At 42.5% G+C, this 16,617-nt stretch overlaps 1 protein-coding gene across 3 annotated transcripts in view; it reads right to left on the bottom strand.

Annotated features, from left to right (window-relative positions):
* The window catches only part of LOC126163919 (AH receptor-interacting protein), a 176,670-nt gene that overhangs the window by 39,288 nt on the left and 120,765 nt on the right, over positions 1-16,617 (bottom strand). For all 3 annotated transcript variants that reach the window (XM_049920197.1, XM_049920198.1, XM_049920195.1), the window contains exon 4: positions 15,326-15,512. In XM_049920197.1, the coding sequence (XP_049776154.1) occupies positions 15,326-15,512 (187 nt within the window). The remainder of the gene's footprint in view (positions 1-15,325; positions 15,513-16,617) is intronic.

The following is a 16,617-nucleotide window of genomic DNA, read 5'->3' as shown; positions in this document are numbered from 1 at the left end:
AAACTGAGTGGACACCCACACCAACCAGACAGTACATAGAGGATCCACCGTACATTGGGAAGACATGTGCCAAAAACACAAGCACTGAAAGCACCTCATGGGTGGCTGGATGTACAGCTTTTCATCACATCAATCACACACAACCTTTACCTTCTCTGGGATGGTATCTCCCTCAAAAGCCAAAATAAAGGCACCCGTATCTGTGTGGTTGGCCTTACGACCTTTCTGTACCCACTACACAAAATGAATGCCCCATCGTTACAAATTGGGCCGCAGTTCCTCATCAGTTAGAAGTTTGAGGTCTCTATGAAAAATGACTCCCTGCACCATATTCAAAGAGTGGTGAGGTGTCATGGACACCCGGACGTTGCCAAGATAATCACTAGCATGAAGAGCTGCAGATTGTGTGGCAGAAAAAGTTTTGATCAACAGGGAACCCAGCCAAATCTTACTGAGAAACTCCACTTTGCCAAACTTGTCTTCAATATTTTTCAAAAAAATACAAGTTTTGTGGCAGCGAATGTGTCCCCGTTCATCCTAGTACAGACCAGATAGTGCTGAAAGTGTTTCACCCCAAGCAGGTGAGCCTGGCCCACCTCCCAGGGTGTAGTTAGGAAAGAGAAGACTGCAGGATCATACGAAGCAGCATTCAATGATCTGCTACCACTTGAAGAGACAGTTGTAGGAGAACGGCCAGATTTTTGGAGCTTGATACACTTCATGTGCAAAGCATCCACCACGATACCACCCACCTTCATCACAGGCTCTCTCCACGACCATCACCCAGCCAAAGCAAGGGCCATCTGGTATGGGGGCCATTGTCAGGAGTTCTGATGCTCCAGAAAACAAGCAACCAATACTAGGCATACACTGGGAGACAACAGCTGCTCAAGTATCAAATGTGATCCCACCACACATGGACTGGCTATAGGTGCAGGTGATCTAGCAGGCAGGGCAGAGGGGGAGCTATGACAGGGAAGGAAAGGGGGGGGGGGGTCCACACTGTAGACGATAGGGAAGTTCTTCCCCAAATGGCTCACACTATAAAGAGAAAATTTAGAGGTGGAGTTCAAACCACAAAGAAGGACCAAAAACGCCATATAGGATGACAGAGAAAAGGCAAGGAGAAGAAAACCACAGAAAATACAGGAAACCAGCTGGACAGCCAGGTCGACAGAAGTAAGAATACAGAGAGAGGGAAAGGGGAGGAGTGAGAATAAGGAGGGGGAGCTGTGGGCAAGAAAATGCAGCTCAGGGAGAAAGAATGGTCTGCAGTAGGTGGGGCTCCATATGCGCCACGCACAAACTCGTGAAAGAACTGTGAGACATGTGGGGTGAGCTATATGGATAGTGGGGACTCAATGAAAGTAACTGGTTGTTTTTTTTAGGTTGAAGGGTCTCGAAAAATCACAGGAAGAGTGCCCGTCTAGAACGATGCACGGAAAACACACGAAGACAGACCTAGAAACAGTCTGTATTGTAGCTGTAAACTGCTGTATCCATGTCAGAAAAGAACCAGGGCTCCAAGCGCTAGCAGAAAGCACTGAAACCCAAATCATTATTGTTATGAAAAGCTGTCTAAAACTGCATATAAGTTCAGTCCAAATTTTTACAAAGTTTTTATAAAAATTCAGTTGGTGGTGGAGTGTTTACTGCTGTCAGAAGTAATTTACCCTGTAGTCAAATAGAAATAGATAGTTCATGTGTGTTAGTATGGGTAGAGGTTATACTTGACAAAATTAATATGAGTAATTGGTTTCTTTTACTGACCCCCTGACTCATATGACACAATTGCTGAAGAGTTAAAAAAAAAAAAGTGAGTCTCACTTCAAATAGATACCTCATTCATACAATAATAGGTGGTGGTGACTTCAATCTAGTCTCGATATGTTGGCAAAAATAATCATTTAAAGTCAGTAGTGGGCATAAAACGCTGTCTGAAATCATGCTGAAAGCATCCTCAAAAAATTGTATTTAACAGTTAGTTCAGGAGGCCACACAGAGAGTAAATGGTTGTAAAAACAGACTTTATATCTTAGCAACAAATAATCCTGAGCAAAAATTGCAAACATTCTAATGGATACAAAGATTTATGAGCACAAGGTTGTTGTAGCAAGATTGTTGTATACTCTAGCATTGAAACCCACTAAAATACATCTATTTAAAAAAGCAGATACAAATTCGCTTAACATATTGCTAAGAGACAGTCTCCACTCTTTCCAATCTGACTATGTAAGCCTACAACAGACGTAGTTTAAATTCAAGGAAGTAGTATCAGTGGCAGTTGTGATATTTATACTAAATACATTAATAAGAGATGGTACTAATCCCTAATGGTGCAGGAAACAGATCAGAATACTTGTTGCAGAAGCAATTAAAAAAGCATGACAGATTTAAAAAAACACAAAATATTTAAGATTGCAGAAGTTTTGCAGAAGCTTGAAATTTAGGGCAAACTAAAACTAGATTTACTAAACATGGACTTCCAAAATTCCTCGATTGAAGATGAACAAGTAAATAATCCAGAATTCGAATGTAGAACAACTGACAACGTGACTAACTTAAAAGTATATTATAAGTATAGTCACTTAAAAATATATCCTTGGTGTAGCGAAGTAGCTTAAGCTACTTAATAAAATTGAGGTCTATGGTCCAAACAAGGACATAGCCGAAGGGGTTCCAGAGGGTGTGGATCCCCATATCACCTAAAAGAAATTGCACATGACCTAGTTGCCATTTAATGAAATTGAAAGATGGCAATCAAAAAGTTTCCATTTAAGGGCGCCGATTCAGATATATGCAACATAGCACAACTATAATGCAGGTAAACAAGCGACAGCATGCGGACAAGGGGTCAGTTTGGCATACATGTCTTTCCAAACTGAGTGAGGTAAATGCAGAAATGTGGACTATGGAGAAGTTATTACCAAACACATCCAAACACGAACAATGTGCTGCTGTTCTTTTCTTGGCTGCTGAAGGACAGATACTGGTAGACACCCATCGGAGGATGAAAAATATGTCTGAGGCAGCATGTTTGTTGAAAAGCACTGTTGTGGAATGGTGTGGCAAAGGGTGCTGCTGCTTCACGATAATGCAGGTCTCCGTATCACAAACATCGCAATGAAGAAGTTACAACAACTCAAGTGGAAGACACTGGAGCACTCACCCTAAACTCTTGACCTCTCCTCATACAATTATCATGCCTTCGGTCCCATAAAACAGACCCTAAAGGGTCAAAGACTCCTGTTGGACAAGCAAGCAGTTCTAGACTTCTTCATGCAGCACGACACGTTGATTTACTACACAGGTATCTCCCACTCGATGCTTTGGTGGGACACGATTGCCTCAATGCCCGCACTGACTTTGTCTGAATGATATCCTGATTTCGGACTGTACAGAAACCAAATGGAAACATTTTGACTGCCCCTTACATTTTGATTTTCAATCATATGACATAATACGTGGCCAAGGTCACTCACGCATGCTTGTGCATTGGTGCTCAAGCTGGGGGTAAGCTGGTTTAAATTCTGGTGGTGGAAAAAAATTTCACTGCCAGTATTTGGCCAGCAATGAGAGGAAATGTGGTGGCTTAAAGCTCCTAATCACCAGACATAGCGCAAGTCTTCTGGTTTAAATACTGAATCACTCTACAGTGTCTCATGAAGTGAGGGCACATGACAATATTGATAGTGATCCGTCTGATGGACGCCCTGATGGTGCTACTCGTGCAGAGTAGACTATGGGCCGGAACTGGTTTCACCCTCTTCCTTCTATCTTCTTCATCATCATCATCATCATCATCTTCATCGTCATCACACTACACAACACAGTGTGTGCATGTCCCCCTTTCTTTTCAGAGTATGCTGACAAAATAGCTCCACACCAATCATATACAACCTCTAACTCTTCGGAAGATTCATATCTAAAGGTTGGAGAGTTGCACAAGTCGCACCAACAGCCAAGAAAAGAAATAAGAGTAACCTGCTGAATTACAGACCTGTATGGCTAACATCAATTTGGAGTAGGATTTTTGGAACATATACTGTGTTTGTATATAATGAAATACCTCAAAGAAAATGATCTATTGATAAATAGCCAACACAAATTAAGAAAATCGCATGCTTCTGAAATGCAACTAGCTCTTTGTTCTCAAGACGTAATGAGTGCTTTCATCAGGGATCTCCAGAAGTCTTTTGACAACATTCCTGACAAGCAACTTCTACGATGGAGTATCATCTCACTCGTGTGATTGGATTCACAATTTCCTATCACAAAGGTCACCATTCGTAGTAATTGACAGAAAGTCATCGAGTAAAATCGGAGTAACATCTAGCATTTCCCAAGGAAGTGTTACAGAGCCTCTGTTGTTCCTGATCAAAATAAACTATTTAGAGGACAATCTGAGCAGCCCTCTTAGACTGTTTGCAGATGATGCTGTCATTTACCAAAATGTGAAGTCATCAGATGATAAAAATGAATTGCAAAATGATTACGACAACTGCGATCAAGACAGCCTACCAACTGACCTGAAGCACCTGGAGATAGCATTATGAAGAAATGGGTGTAGCAGCAAGCAGGTAAGGTATGTGTTTAGGTAGGCTGTATCTAGAAAACAGTAGCAACAAACAGAGGAGCACAAATCACTGTTTGTCAACAATATCGCTGAAGAAATTGGCAGGGCAGGGAGTGACACAATGTTAAATGTCTGCTGTGCCCCCCTACCCCTCCCCCTTAAACCTTGAAACTACAACGCTCAATGAAGGATGATTTAGGTCTTCGCAAACCAGCAGTCTGCCAAATCACTTACCAGTGCAGCAAAGCATACATTGGGGAAACTGTATGTACGCGAGAACAGAGATGCCATGAAAATAGACACCCACTGAATTACATCGGACAACCAAGTCATCAGGAATGACCACAGCATGAAAACTGGCCTTAAAACAACGCTAAAATACTTACACAACATTCCCAATTATGGGATTGCTTGATTAAAGAGGCCATTGAAATTGGAGTACACGAGAATCTGATTAACAACAACAGTGGCCTACAACTGAGTCAGTACAGAGACTACAAAAAGAAATGGGTTCCTTTACAGTAAAGACCACATCCAATAGCAATAGTCTGGATGCTCGAGATCAGAGTCCAGCTGGGTACTGCTAGCCCCACCATTGCTATCATTCACCGTCGCAACAGTGCAGACAGGGATAGAAGTGGGGTGACATAGGGAGATGCAGACAACAGCAGAGCAGCAGTCACCAGATACCACCATCAGAAGATGGCAACGAGCCTGCTTCTCGAAGTATCGTGGAGAAACGACAAATAGGACACTACCACTACTTTCTTTCCTATTCCACTCACAAACTGAGCAAGGGAAAAAATGACTGCCCATATGCCTCCATACAACCCCAAATTTCTCCTTCCTTATCTTTGTGGTTCTTATGTGAAATGTACATTAGCAGCAGTATCCTATTTCTATAACACAAATGTACACATGCATTAACAGGCTTCTTTATTAATATAAAAAGGAAACTACTTAACTTAAGATAGTCCATGTGTTGCAGTACAAGCTCTCAGTAATAGTCCAGGTTAGCCTCACGGCTTGTGAAGTACAAGTCCCACTATGTACACTACTCTAGTTGCTAGGTACTGACTGCCTCTGAGCTAGAGGCTGAGCTAACTGTGACTTCGACTCCCAATGGGCTGTGACTGATGACTCAACTCACTGGATGAGTGACTGGATCCTCTAGTCCATGGTGGCGATCTAAATATTGGCAGTAGAGGGGGCATTGGCATCGCGTTTTGTGTGAGTCTCTTGCGTTTTGTGTGAGTCTCTTCTGATAGGCTCGCTTGCTCTGTGCTTACTATTAATCTTCTCACAGCTTCTTTGCGCCAGCTTATGCCAACACATTCCCCCCTCCCAGAAATGCCACACCATTGTCATGTAGTGAGATTGTGAATGAGGGAGGCAGGACGCTGGACGTAGAGATGAGCCAAGAGCCATTACCGTGGAGGATGGTATACTCCCAACTGTACTCCATCATCTGCCTTGCGAGGCAACAGGAACATCCCCCGGAAAACTCCTGCTAGGGCACTCGTCCAGGCCTGAGGGCATGTGCTGGGGTGATGACGGTGACAGTGATGGCAGATCCAGGTCCATGGGGTCGGTAAGCGGGGATGGTAGGGGTGTGGGCGCATTGTCCATCTGCTCCTCTTGGGGTGCCCTGATGGCACATGGGTGGGAGTGATAAGAGGCGAAAAAGTCACACCATCTGTTCTCAGGTGTGGGTAGTGCGAAGCTTGGCCATCTGTTCCTTAAAAGTGCTTATGAAGTGTTTTGTTTCTCCGTTGGACTGCAGGTGAAATGGTTCTCTTGTTAGATGATGAACGCCATTTCACCCACAAAACTGTTCGAAATCATGTGAAGTGAACTGTGGTCCATTTTCTGACAAGTACTTCTGGTCAACCTTCTATGCAAAATATGGAGGACAACACTTGAATGGTGCTACATGATGTGGTAGAAGCCATAGGCACCGCAAATGGAAATTTGCTAAAAGACTCTACCACTATGAGCCAATGAGTGTTCCAGAATGGTCCTGCAAAGTCTATGTGCACTCGATGCCATGGCAACTGAGTCTTAGGCCAAACTGCGAATGTCTGTGGTGGAGCAGATTGGTTTTTCACACATGCACGACACAGTTATATCATCTGTTCAATATGGGCATCCCTGCACTGCCAAGTACAGTGCCATCGCACAAGCTGTTTAGTGCAAACAATTCCTCAGTGTCCTTGGTGAACCAATCACCACACATCCTTTTCCAATACTTTGGGAATAAGCACATGTGACTGTTCACTGTCATTCTGAACTAGAATTACACCTTGCTGTACCAAAATGTTATGCCAATGATCAAAGTATTGATGCACAACTGAGTTCTGGATACTGTTCAATGAATGAGGCCAAGAAGTGCAAATGTAAGGCAACAAAATCTTGAGGTGTGGGTCTGCTTCTGTCACCTGTGAAATTTTTCTGTAGTGTAAGGGGAAAGCTTCCCCAGCGATTCAGAACCCTGCACATTTATTTGGCATCAAGATGCATCTGCTGCATCAAAATCAGAGTCTGGGCCAATCGGAAGGCAGATAGGGCATCTGCTTTGCAGTAGGTCTGTACACAACTTCATACTGATACTGCAAAAGCAAAAAAGCCCAGCTTTGTAATTTTTGAGCAGTGCATGTAAGAACCGGCTTCGATGGACGAAACAAGGACTGCAAAGGCTTGTGATCTGGCACTAAGTAGATCTTGCTGTGATGGAATTTTGTCACACCATACACAGTAGCGAGAGCCTCTTTTCCAATTTGACAATAATTCCACTGAGTTTGAATTAACAACGTTGAGGCAAGAGATATAGGTCTGTCTTGTGCACTGATTCTGCGCGAATGTAAAGCGCCGATTCCGTAGGAAGAAGCATTGAATTGCAAAACTACTGGTTTGGTAGGGTGAAAATGTACTAAACACCTGTCACTAAACAAAGCATTTTTGAGTTTCTGAATTGCATTCTGACGGTCTTTAGCCCACACAAATTGCGAGGCAGGAAATGCAATGGAGGTTTGAGTGGCATTCTGTATGAACTGAATGTAGTAGGTCATCTTGCCTAGTACCACCTGCACTTCAGACACATTGCGAGGAACAGGCACGTCATGGATTGCAAGCAAATGGGATTGAAGGGGGTGCACACCCTGACTGTTTATCACACGTATTGTAATTCAGTTTGAAGAAAAACCCACTTTTTGAGATGACACTTGAGTTCTGCTTCTGAGAACACTCGAAAAAGAGCACGCAAATTGGCAATGTGTTCCTCAGGTGTACAACTTGAGATGACAATATTGTCAAGGTGTTTTGAACAAAATGGCGCTTCTGCAGTCAGCTGTTCTAAGTAACATTGAAATCTGGTGGATGCGGAAGTGTTGTGTCTAGACAAGACAGTCTAGACACAAGGCGGAGATACCGAAAGGGCACGCGTCAACTCACGCCGACTGGCGTGAATTCTGGAACAGGATACGTAGTTAATCCTATAAAGAAAAGTACGGAGCTTCTGTTTACTTAACTTTAATTCATCCTTGTGGTACATCGCTCTTGATAATACAAGTGAGACTCTCTCCAGATATGGTTAATGGCGCCTTGCTAGGTCGTAGTCATGGACTTAGCTGAAGGCTATTCTAACTGTCTCTCGGCAAATGAGAGAAAGGCTTCGTCAGTGTAGTCGCTAGCAAAGTTGTCGTACAACTGGGGCGAGTGCTAGTACGTCTCTCTAGACCTGCCATGTGGTGGCGCTAGGTCTGCAATTACTGACAGTGGCGACACGCGGGTCCGACATGTACTAATGGACCGCGGCCGATTTAAAGCTACCACCTAGCAAGTGTGGTGTCTGGCGGTGACACCACAGGAAGCACTGCTGAAGGGCAAACACAAATATTTTAACAGTCCTAAGTGTGTATTTACAACAAACACTTCCCGTGATTCTTCATCCAATGGAATTTGCAAATGGGCATCATGCAAATCTATCTTAGAAAAGTAACATCCTGCACCAAACCTGTCCATGAGCTCCTCAGGGTGAGGCAATGAATAAGTGTCAACTACTGTCTGTGGGTTGACTGTACACTTGAAGTCAACACAAATGCAAATGCGAATGCGACCAGAAGGCTTAGGCAACAAAACGAGGGGACTTGCCCATTGACTAGCTTGAATGGGAATCTCGCAATTCTTTCAATTTATTGGCTACTTTGTCTCTTAAAGCAATTGGAACAGGACAGGTGCGGAAAAACTTAGGTTGTGCATTGTCTTTCAACGTAACATGTGCTACAAAAGTTATTAGCTTTTCCCATTCCCTCTGAAAATAGATCAGGAAATTCTTTAATAAAGCTAGAAACACTGTCTTTTGGATCACAAGCCAATATGGAAAGTACATTGTCTTGGATGCTAGAGCCAAACAAATCAAAGGCATATAAACCGAATATGATCTCAGTGTCTCTTGATTTCAACACAGTAAAATTCACCATCCTAGTGTGAGATTTGTAAGTGGCAGGCAAACTACACTGTCCAAGCACTGGAATTTCCAGTCCATTGTAAGCAGTGAGGTGATTGCTAAATGTAGAAATGCATGGTGAGCCTAACTGTTTGTACGTGGTGCAATTAAGCAAAGTTTCTGAGGTGCCTGTGTCTTAACTGAAAGTTCACACGATGGCCAGCAATTCGTCGTTGCACAGCCTTAGGGTGAGAAGGAGGCACAAACTTAATTTTACTTGTGTAAAAACCTGTTGTAGGTTTGGAAAACACAATGTTCATTGCATGTGCACGAGCCTGTTTTCTCTGGAGGAGAGCAACATTGGCATTTTTGTGCCACTGCAAACAAACTGCTTGGACATGGCCTTTTTTTTCCCCACAAGTATAACATGATTCATTATGTGATGGGCAATGCTGTCTTTTATGGCAAGCAAAACATCTAGGGAAAGACTTCACTAAGTTCACAGGCCTGTTTACCTGTCTACACCCCTGCCCACGCAGCTGTGTACACACTCATTGTTGTGGCTGTTTGATGCGGTCACGACAAAGTGGTAACTCAACCCAACAAATGGGGGCCTGGTCAAACTTATCATCTGCTATAGCACCCGAACCATGTTGTTGTTATTGTTGTTGTTGTGGTCTTCAGTCCTGAGACTGGTTTGATGCAGCTCTCCATGCTACTCTATCCTGTGTGAGCTTCGTCATCTCCCAGTACTTACTGCAACCAACATCCTTCTGAATCTGCTTAGTGTATTCATCTCTTGGTCTCCTTCTATGATTTTTATCCTCCACGCTGCCCTCCAATGCTAAATTTGCGATCCCTTGATGCCTCAGAACATGTCCTACCAACCGGTCCCTTCTTCTTGTCTAGTTGTGCCACAAACTCCTCTTCTCCCCAATTCTATTCAATACCTCCTCATTAGTTACGTGATCTACCCATCTAATCTTCAGCATTCTTCTGTAGCACCACATTTCGAAAGCTTCTATTCTCTTCTTGTCCAAACTATTTATCATCCATGTTTCACTTCCATACATGGCTACACTCCATACAAATACTTTCAGAAACTACTTCCTGACACTTAAATCAATACTCGATGTTAACAAAATTCTCTTCTTCAGAAATGACTTCCTTGCCATTGCCAGTCTGCATTTTATGTCCTCTCTACTTAGACCGTCATGAGTTATTTTGCTCCCCAAATAGCAAAACTCCTTTACTACTTTAAGCGTCTCATTTCCTAATCTAATTCCCTCAGCATCACTCGACTTAATTCGACTACATTTCATTATCCTCGTTTTGCTTTTGTTGATGTTCATCTTATATCCTCCATTCCGTTCAACTGCTCTTCCAAGTCCTTTGCTGTCTCTGACAGAATTACAATGTCATCAGCAAACCTCAAAGTTTTTATTTCTTCTCCATGGATTTTAATACCTAGTCCGCATTTTTCTTCTGTTTCCTTTACTGCTTGCTCAATATACAGATTGAAAAACATCAGGGACAGGCTACAAACATGTCTCACTCCCTTCCCAACCACTGCTTCCCTTTCATGCCCCTTGACTCTTATAACTGCCATCTGGTTTCTGTACAAATTGCAAATAGCTTTTCGCTCCCTGTATTTTATCCCTGCCACCTTTAGAATTTGAAGAGAGTATTCCAGTCAACATTGTCAAAAGCTTTCTCTAAGTCTACAAACGCTAGAAACGTGGGTTTGCCTTTCCTTAATCTTTCTTCTAAGATAAGTCGTAAGGTCAGTATTGCCTCACGTGTTTGAATATTTCTACAGAATCCAAACTGATCTTCCCCGAGGTTGGCTTCTACCAGTTTATTCACCTGACCAAAAGTCTTGTTCCTCCTGCCATGGAACTTCAATAATTCCCACTATATCTAACTTTAACCAACCCATTTCCCTTTTTAAATTTTCTAACCTACCTGCTCAATTAAGGGATCTGACATTCCACGCTTCGATCCGTAGAATGCCAGTTTTCTTTCTCCTGACAATGACGTCCTCTTGAGTAGTCCTCGTCCGGAGATCCGAATGGGGGACTATTTTACCTCTGGAATATTTTACCCAGGAGGACGCCATTTAACCATACAGTAAAGCTGCATGCCCTCGGGAAAAATTATGGCTGTAGTTTCCCCTTGCTTTCAGCTGTTCGCAGTACCAGCATGGCAAGGTCGTTTTGGTTAGTGTTACAAGGCCAGTTCAGTCAATCATCCAGACTGTTGCCCCTGCAATTACTGAAAAGGCTGCTGCCCCTCTTCAGGAACCACACGTTTGTCTGGCCTCTCAACAGATACCCCTCCGTTGTGGTTGCACCTACGGTACAGCCATCTGTATCACTGAGGCACACAAGCCTCTCCACCAACGGCGAGGTCCATGTTTCATGGGGGGGGGGACCCAAACCATATTGCTCCAATATTTGCAATACTTGAGGAAGTGATGGATCAGAGTACTTTAAGATGTCCAATAATCTACAATCTGGGGCATTCAATGTTATTGCATCTCTAATAATTAAATCACTGTAAAAGTTGCCACAACTACACTTCCTAGTCATGCTCGTTAATTCTGTGTACCACAGACTGTTCTGGCGTTTTCCACAAGTGACAGAACTGATATCTGGTTGCAGCTACTTGGACTTGCTGGTCATAATACTGAGTTAAGGCAGCGATTATTTGTCACAGCTGAGTCCATTGGGAGATGTGATAGGGAATAGTTTTTGTTTTAACGTGAACACTGGGAATCCCCCATGGAAAGAGTGTTGGAGCTGCACAGTACCTTTAACTCAATGAACTTCACAATGTGCTTGGAACTGTGTCAGGTATTCGAGCCATTCCTCTTTCATGTCGTTAAATTGCCAGAACATTGGTGTGCTGGTCAGTGGCACTTGTTGTGCTTGGAAGTTTGTCTGATGGGTGGCTGACACAGCTTGTACAGCCAGTAGTGGTTGAACCGTTGTTATTAGGGTAGCAATTTGTTGGTTCTGAAACTGAAAAGCTTGTGTTAGATCCATCACATTGGCCATATGTGGCCAAGGGCCAGGGGCAGGGGGTGGGGTTGCGGAGGTTTACATTAATAGATACAAGAAAACAAGCAAAGCCTCTGAAAAGAGAAATTTGATTAGTTCTGTGGCTCCCCTCCTGGAATACATGCAAGAACACTACTACAAATTAGCAATGAGAAAAGAGTACACCTGCATGCTAAAACACAAGATAAGCAAGCTAAATCTGTACTGAATTATACTCATTACTAGTTTTTGTGTCATCTCCTTGTCACTGTAGGCCTGTACCATGGGAAGCAAGGAGAGGATGTTGTTTGATGGCCAGTATCCACTTTCTGTAACACAACTGTACGCATGTATTAACAGGATTCTTTATTAATATAAACAGGAAGCTACTTAAGATAGTCCAAGTGTTGTAGTACAAGTTCTCCGAAATAGTCCATGTTACCCTCACTGCTGGTGAAGTACAAGCCCCTTTATGTACCCCAACTACTCCAGTCACTAGGTACTGACTGACTCTGAGGTAAAGGCTGAGCTAATTGCGACTGTGACTCACTGGGCTGTGACTGACGACTTGACTCGTCGACTCACTGGATGACTGACTGGGCCCTCTGATCTGCGGCGGCGATCTGAATACTGGGGGTCTAGAGGGCATTGATGCTTTTCTCGGGAGTCTGTCACTGGCCTCTCTCCCGACAGGTTCGCTCACTCCGGTGCCTACTATCGATCTTCTCACAGCCTCTTTGCCGATCAGAGTGCTGGCGTCAGCTTATTCCAGCACAGAATCATTCTCCAATCACCTTTAAATTCTGGTTCTCTAAATTTTCACGAAGTATTTCTTTCCTCTGGCGATTCACATTTGATTTCACGAAGCATCTCCATTACACTACCGGTAACAAACCTCGCAGCACACCTCCGAATTGGTTCGATGTCTTCCTTCAGTTCGACCTGTTAGGGAATCCAAACACTCGAACAGTACTCGATACAATGGGTCGCGCTGGTTTTTTAAATGCAGTTTCCTTTTCCAGTGAACCACACTTTCCTAAAATCCTCCCAACAAACCAAAGTTGAGCTTTCGCCTCCCCCACTATCATCCTTCTTTCACTTCATACCAATATTTAACATAATGTCTAGATATTTAATTGGCATGACTGTGTCAAGCAGCACACTAATAATGTTGTATTAGAATACTGAGGTTTTCTTTTTTGTACTGAACTGCATGGACTTACATTTTTCTATATTTACAGGAAGCTGCCATTCATCACACTACCTAGAAATTAGGTCGAAGTCATTTTATATTCTCCTGGAGTCACTCAATGATGACCCTCCTCAAACATCACAGAGTCATCAACAAACACCCACAAATTCCTACTCACCCTATCCATCAGATTGTTTATGTATATAGAGAATGAGAGCAGTCTTATCGTACTTGCCAGGGGCACTCCTGATGAAATCCTTGTCTCTGATAAACGCATCCCGTTAAGGAGAATGTACTGGGTTCTGTTACTTAAGAAGTCTTTGAGCCACTCATAGTCTGGTTCTATATGCCTGTACTTCCATTACCACTCGGCAGTGGGGCACTGTGTCAAATGATTTCTGGAAATCTGCCAGCTGCTCTTCATCCACGTTTCACAGAGCCCACGTGAGAAAAGGACACGCTGTGGTTCACAAGATCGATGCTCCCTAAATTTGTGCTTATTTGTGGAGAGAAGTTACCCTGTCTTAAGGAAATATATTAAAAATCACAATACATTCAAGAATACTTCAGCAAACTGATGTTACAGATATTAGTCTCTTTTTTTTTTGTGGGCCATTCCTTTATCCTTCTTACATACAGGAGTCACCTGTGCTTTTTTCCAGTCACTTGGAACTTTGTGCCAGGCAAGAGATGTTTGTTTAACTGCAAGAAACCTAATGATGTTATAAATAATGAAATCAGTCTCATGACAATAAATGTTTAATAATACAGCCGAGATGGTTTTCGTTAGTATTTGCTGTGGTGTTCAACACAGTTGAGGCTATCTCCTCCTTTATTTAGCACTTGTTTCATAAATTTTGGTTCCGAGACTATTTATAGGTAGGAAGCCAAAGAAAAACAGAGCAGAATTATACAAGATGTATACCACTTTTTGTGGTGTAGTTTACATCGTGCTATATGGGGTGAACATTAATAGAACTTAGAAACTGTTGGGATGGATTCCTGACTGGAAATGGAGGAAAAGTGGTCCTATCAATACATGTCTAGCAATACATCGTTGCCATGGCAGATGGTGCTGATGAATGCAAGTTCTTCTGATCACCTGCCGTGTGTTCCTTACGTGTTGCGGGCTGCACGATTGATGTAGCGTATTGTAAGCAGCAGAATGGTTCAGTATTCATGTTGGGAACAGGCTACAATGGTGTTTGCATATGGCGAAGCTGATGGAAACCACTGAGAAGCACGATGGCTATAACAAAACAAATTCCATCGCAGATACCAACCACATCATTCAACAGTTCAAGTCCCCCCCTTTTTTTTTTTTTTTGAGTTTGTGTAATCATGAGTCCTTTCAGACAGACACCCGACCAATATGGTCACAAACCCACGAGAAGTGATGCAGGCAATGTCTTGCTGTTAGCAAAGGCACTTGCATCAGTCATTTGCTGCCATAGCCCATTAAAACCAGATTTCACCGCACTGTCCTAATGGATATGTTAGTTGATTGATGTCCCACATTGATTTAAGTGGTTCTTCCAAGCATTGTTGCTCGTCTCTTAGCACTGACAACTCTAAGCAAATGCCGGTGCTCTCGGCCATTAAGTGAAGGCCTTCTGCCACTGTGTTGTCTGTGGTGAGAGGTACTGGTGTTCTTCACACATTCTTGACACTGTGGATCTCAGAATACTGAATTCCCTAATGATTTCTGAAACGGAATGCCCCACGAGTCTAGCTCTACCTACCATTCTGCGTTCAAAGTCTGTTAATTCCTGTTGTGCAGTCATAATCACATCGGAAACCTGTTCACCTGAGTACAAATGACAGCTCTGCCAATGCACTGCCCTTTTTATACCTTCATATGTGATACTACTGCTATCTGAATACAGTAAAGCATATTTTTATCCTATGACTTTTGTCACCTCAGTATACACAAATCAATAAGTGACAGGATAAATCATAAGTATCTCACTTTTCTTATAAATTATGCATGAGGAATAGAATACATATAAAAGAAGTAAACAATGATAATAGTGTAGAAAATAGCAAGCCATACTTATGAAAGATATATTTACTTTAGCATTAACTGCTCCAGCAGGCCAAGGGCCTCAGCATAAAGGCCTGCTGCTTCATCAAAATTCTTCTCCTTGTATAACTGATTTCCTCTCTCTCGTAACTTCGGAACAGCAGAAAGTTTCTCATCTGCATTCATTTGCCAAGATTCTTTCTTGTACTCTTCTGGACCTTCAACTTTAATTAGCTCTGAAATAAAAACAGCCCTTTTCTTTCAAACACAATTAATAATAATAATAATGATAATAATAATAATAATAAATAATAATAATAATAATAGGTAAGCTTTTCTAATAGAATGCTACATGACCATTCAAAACAGTTACATATCAAGCTAGTATGAGAAAAACATTCGCCAACAGTGACCAGACCTCTACTAGGTCCCTGGACAAGAATACTTACTGAGTTCAAGGCAAGGAGAACAACCACAACATGAAACTGAGGCACAACTCTGTACAATTACTACAGCCCTCAGGCAGAAATAAGCAGAGATGACACATATACATTACTAAATGGCTAACCTAACCACAGTCATCTGGTTCCAGCTGCAGGTTATCTATTTAAGGCTTCCAGGAGCAACAAAACTTTCTTTTTCACTATTTCACACAAATAACTGAATTTCAAAATTTGAAACACTGCCATAATCTCCACTTTAAGAGCTTAATCTTACATTAAGGGTTTAAACAAAAATAAGTCAAGTATGTCCGCAGCTCGCGGTAGCGTTCTCGCTTCCCGAGCACGGGGTCCCGGGTTCTATTCCCGGCGGGGTCAGGGATTTTTCCTGCCTCAAGATGACGGGGTGTTGTTGTGTCGTCTTCATCATCATCATTCATCACCATTACGGTCGGAGGAAGGCTATGGCAAACCACCTCCACTAGGACCTCGCCTAGTATGGCGGTGCGGGTCTTCCTTATCGCTCCCCTACGCTCTGTCCAAGAGTATGAGACTTCATTCATTCATTCATTCAAGTCAAGTATTACAGTTAAAAACTTCAGCATCAGGAATGACGAGTAATTTATTACTAGTTTTGGTTTTGAACTTGTCATTAGCCTATGGGTGAATAAATGGAAACTAGTAAGACTGACATATTTGGGGTTTTGTGTCTTTAACCATAAAGGTTTTACATGCTTAGCATAAAATATTTAACACATTAACTCATTTGTAAAATGATCAGAATTTTGAAGTTATTTTATACATGGAACTTGGATTCTTTAGAGAATCGGGGATAGGGTTAGTGGCAGACTACAATTACCGTTTGTGGTATCATCCAGAGAGAGCGATGCCACACCAAAGT

Source organism: Schistocerca cancellata, chromosome 1 (genome assembly GCF_023864275.1).
Source record: "Schistocerca cancellata isolate TAMUIC-IGC-003103 chromosome 1, iqSchCanc2.1, whole genome shotgun sequence".
Classification (NCBI taxonomy): domain Eukaryota; kingdom Metazoa; phylum Arthropoda; class Insecta; order Orthoptera; family Acrididae; genus Schistocerca; species Schistocerca cancellata.
Note: the sequence above shows the minus strand (reverse complement) of the source record. Positions and strands in the feature narration are given on the sequence as shown.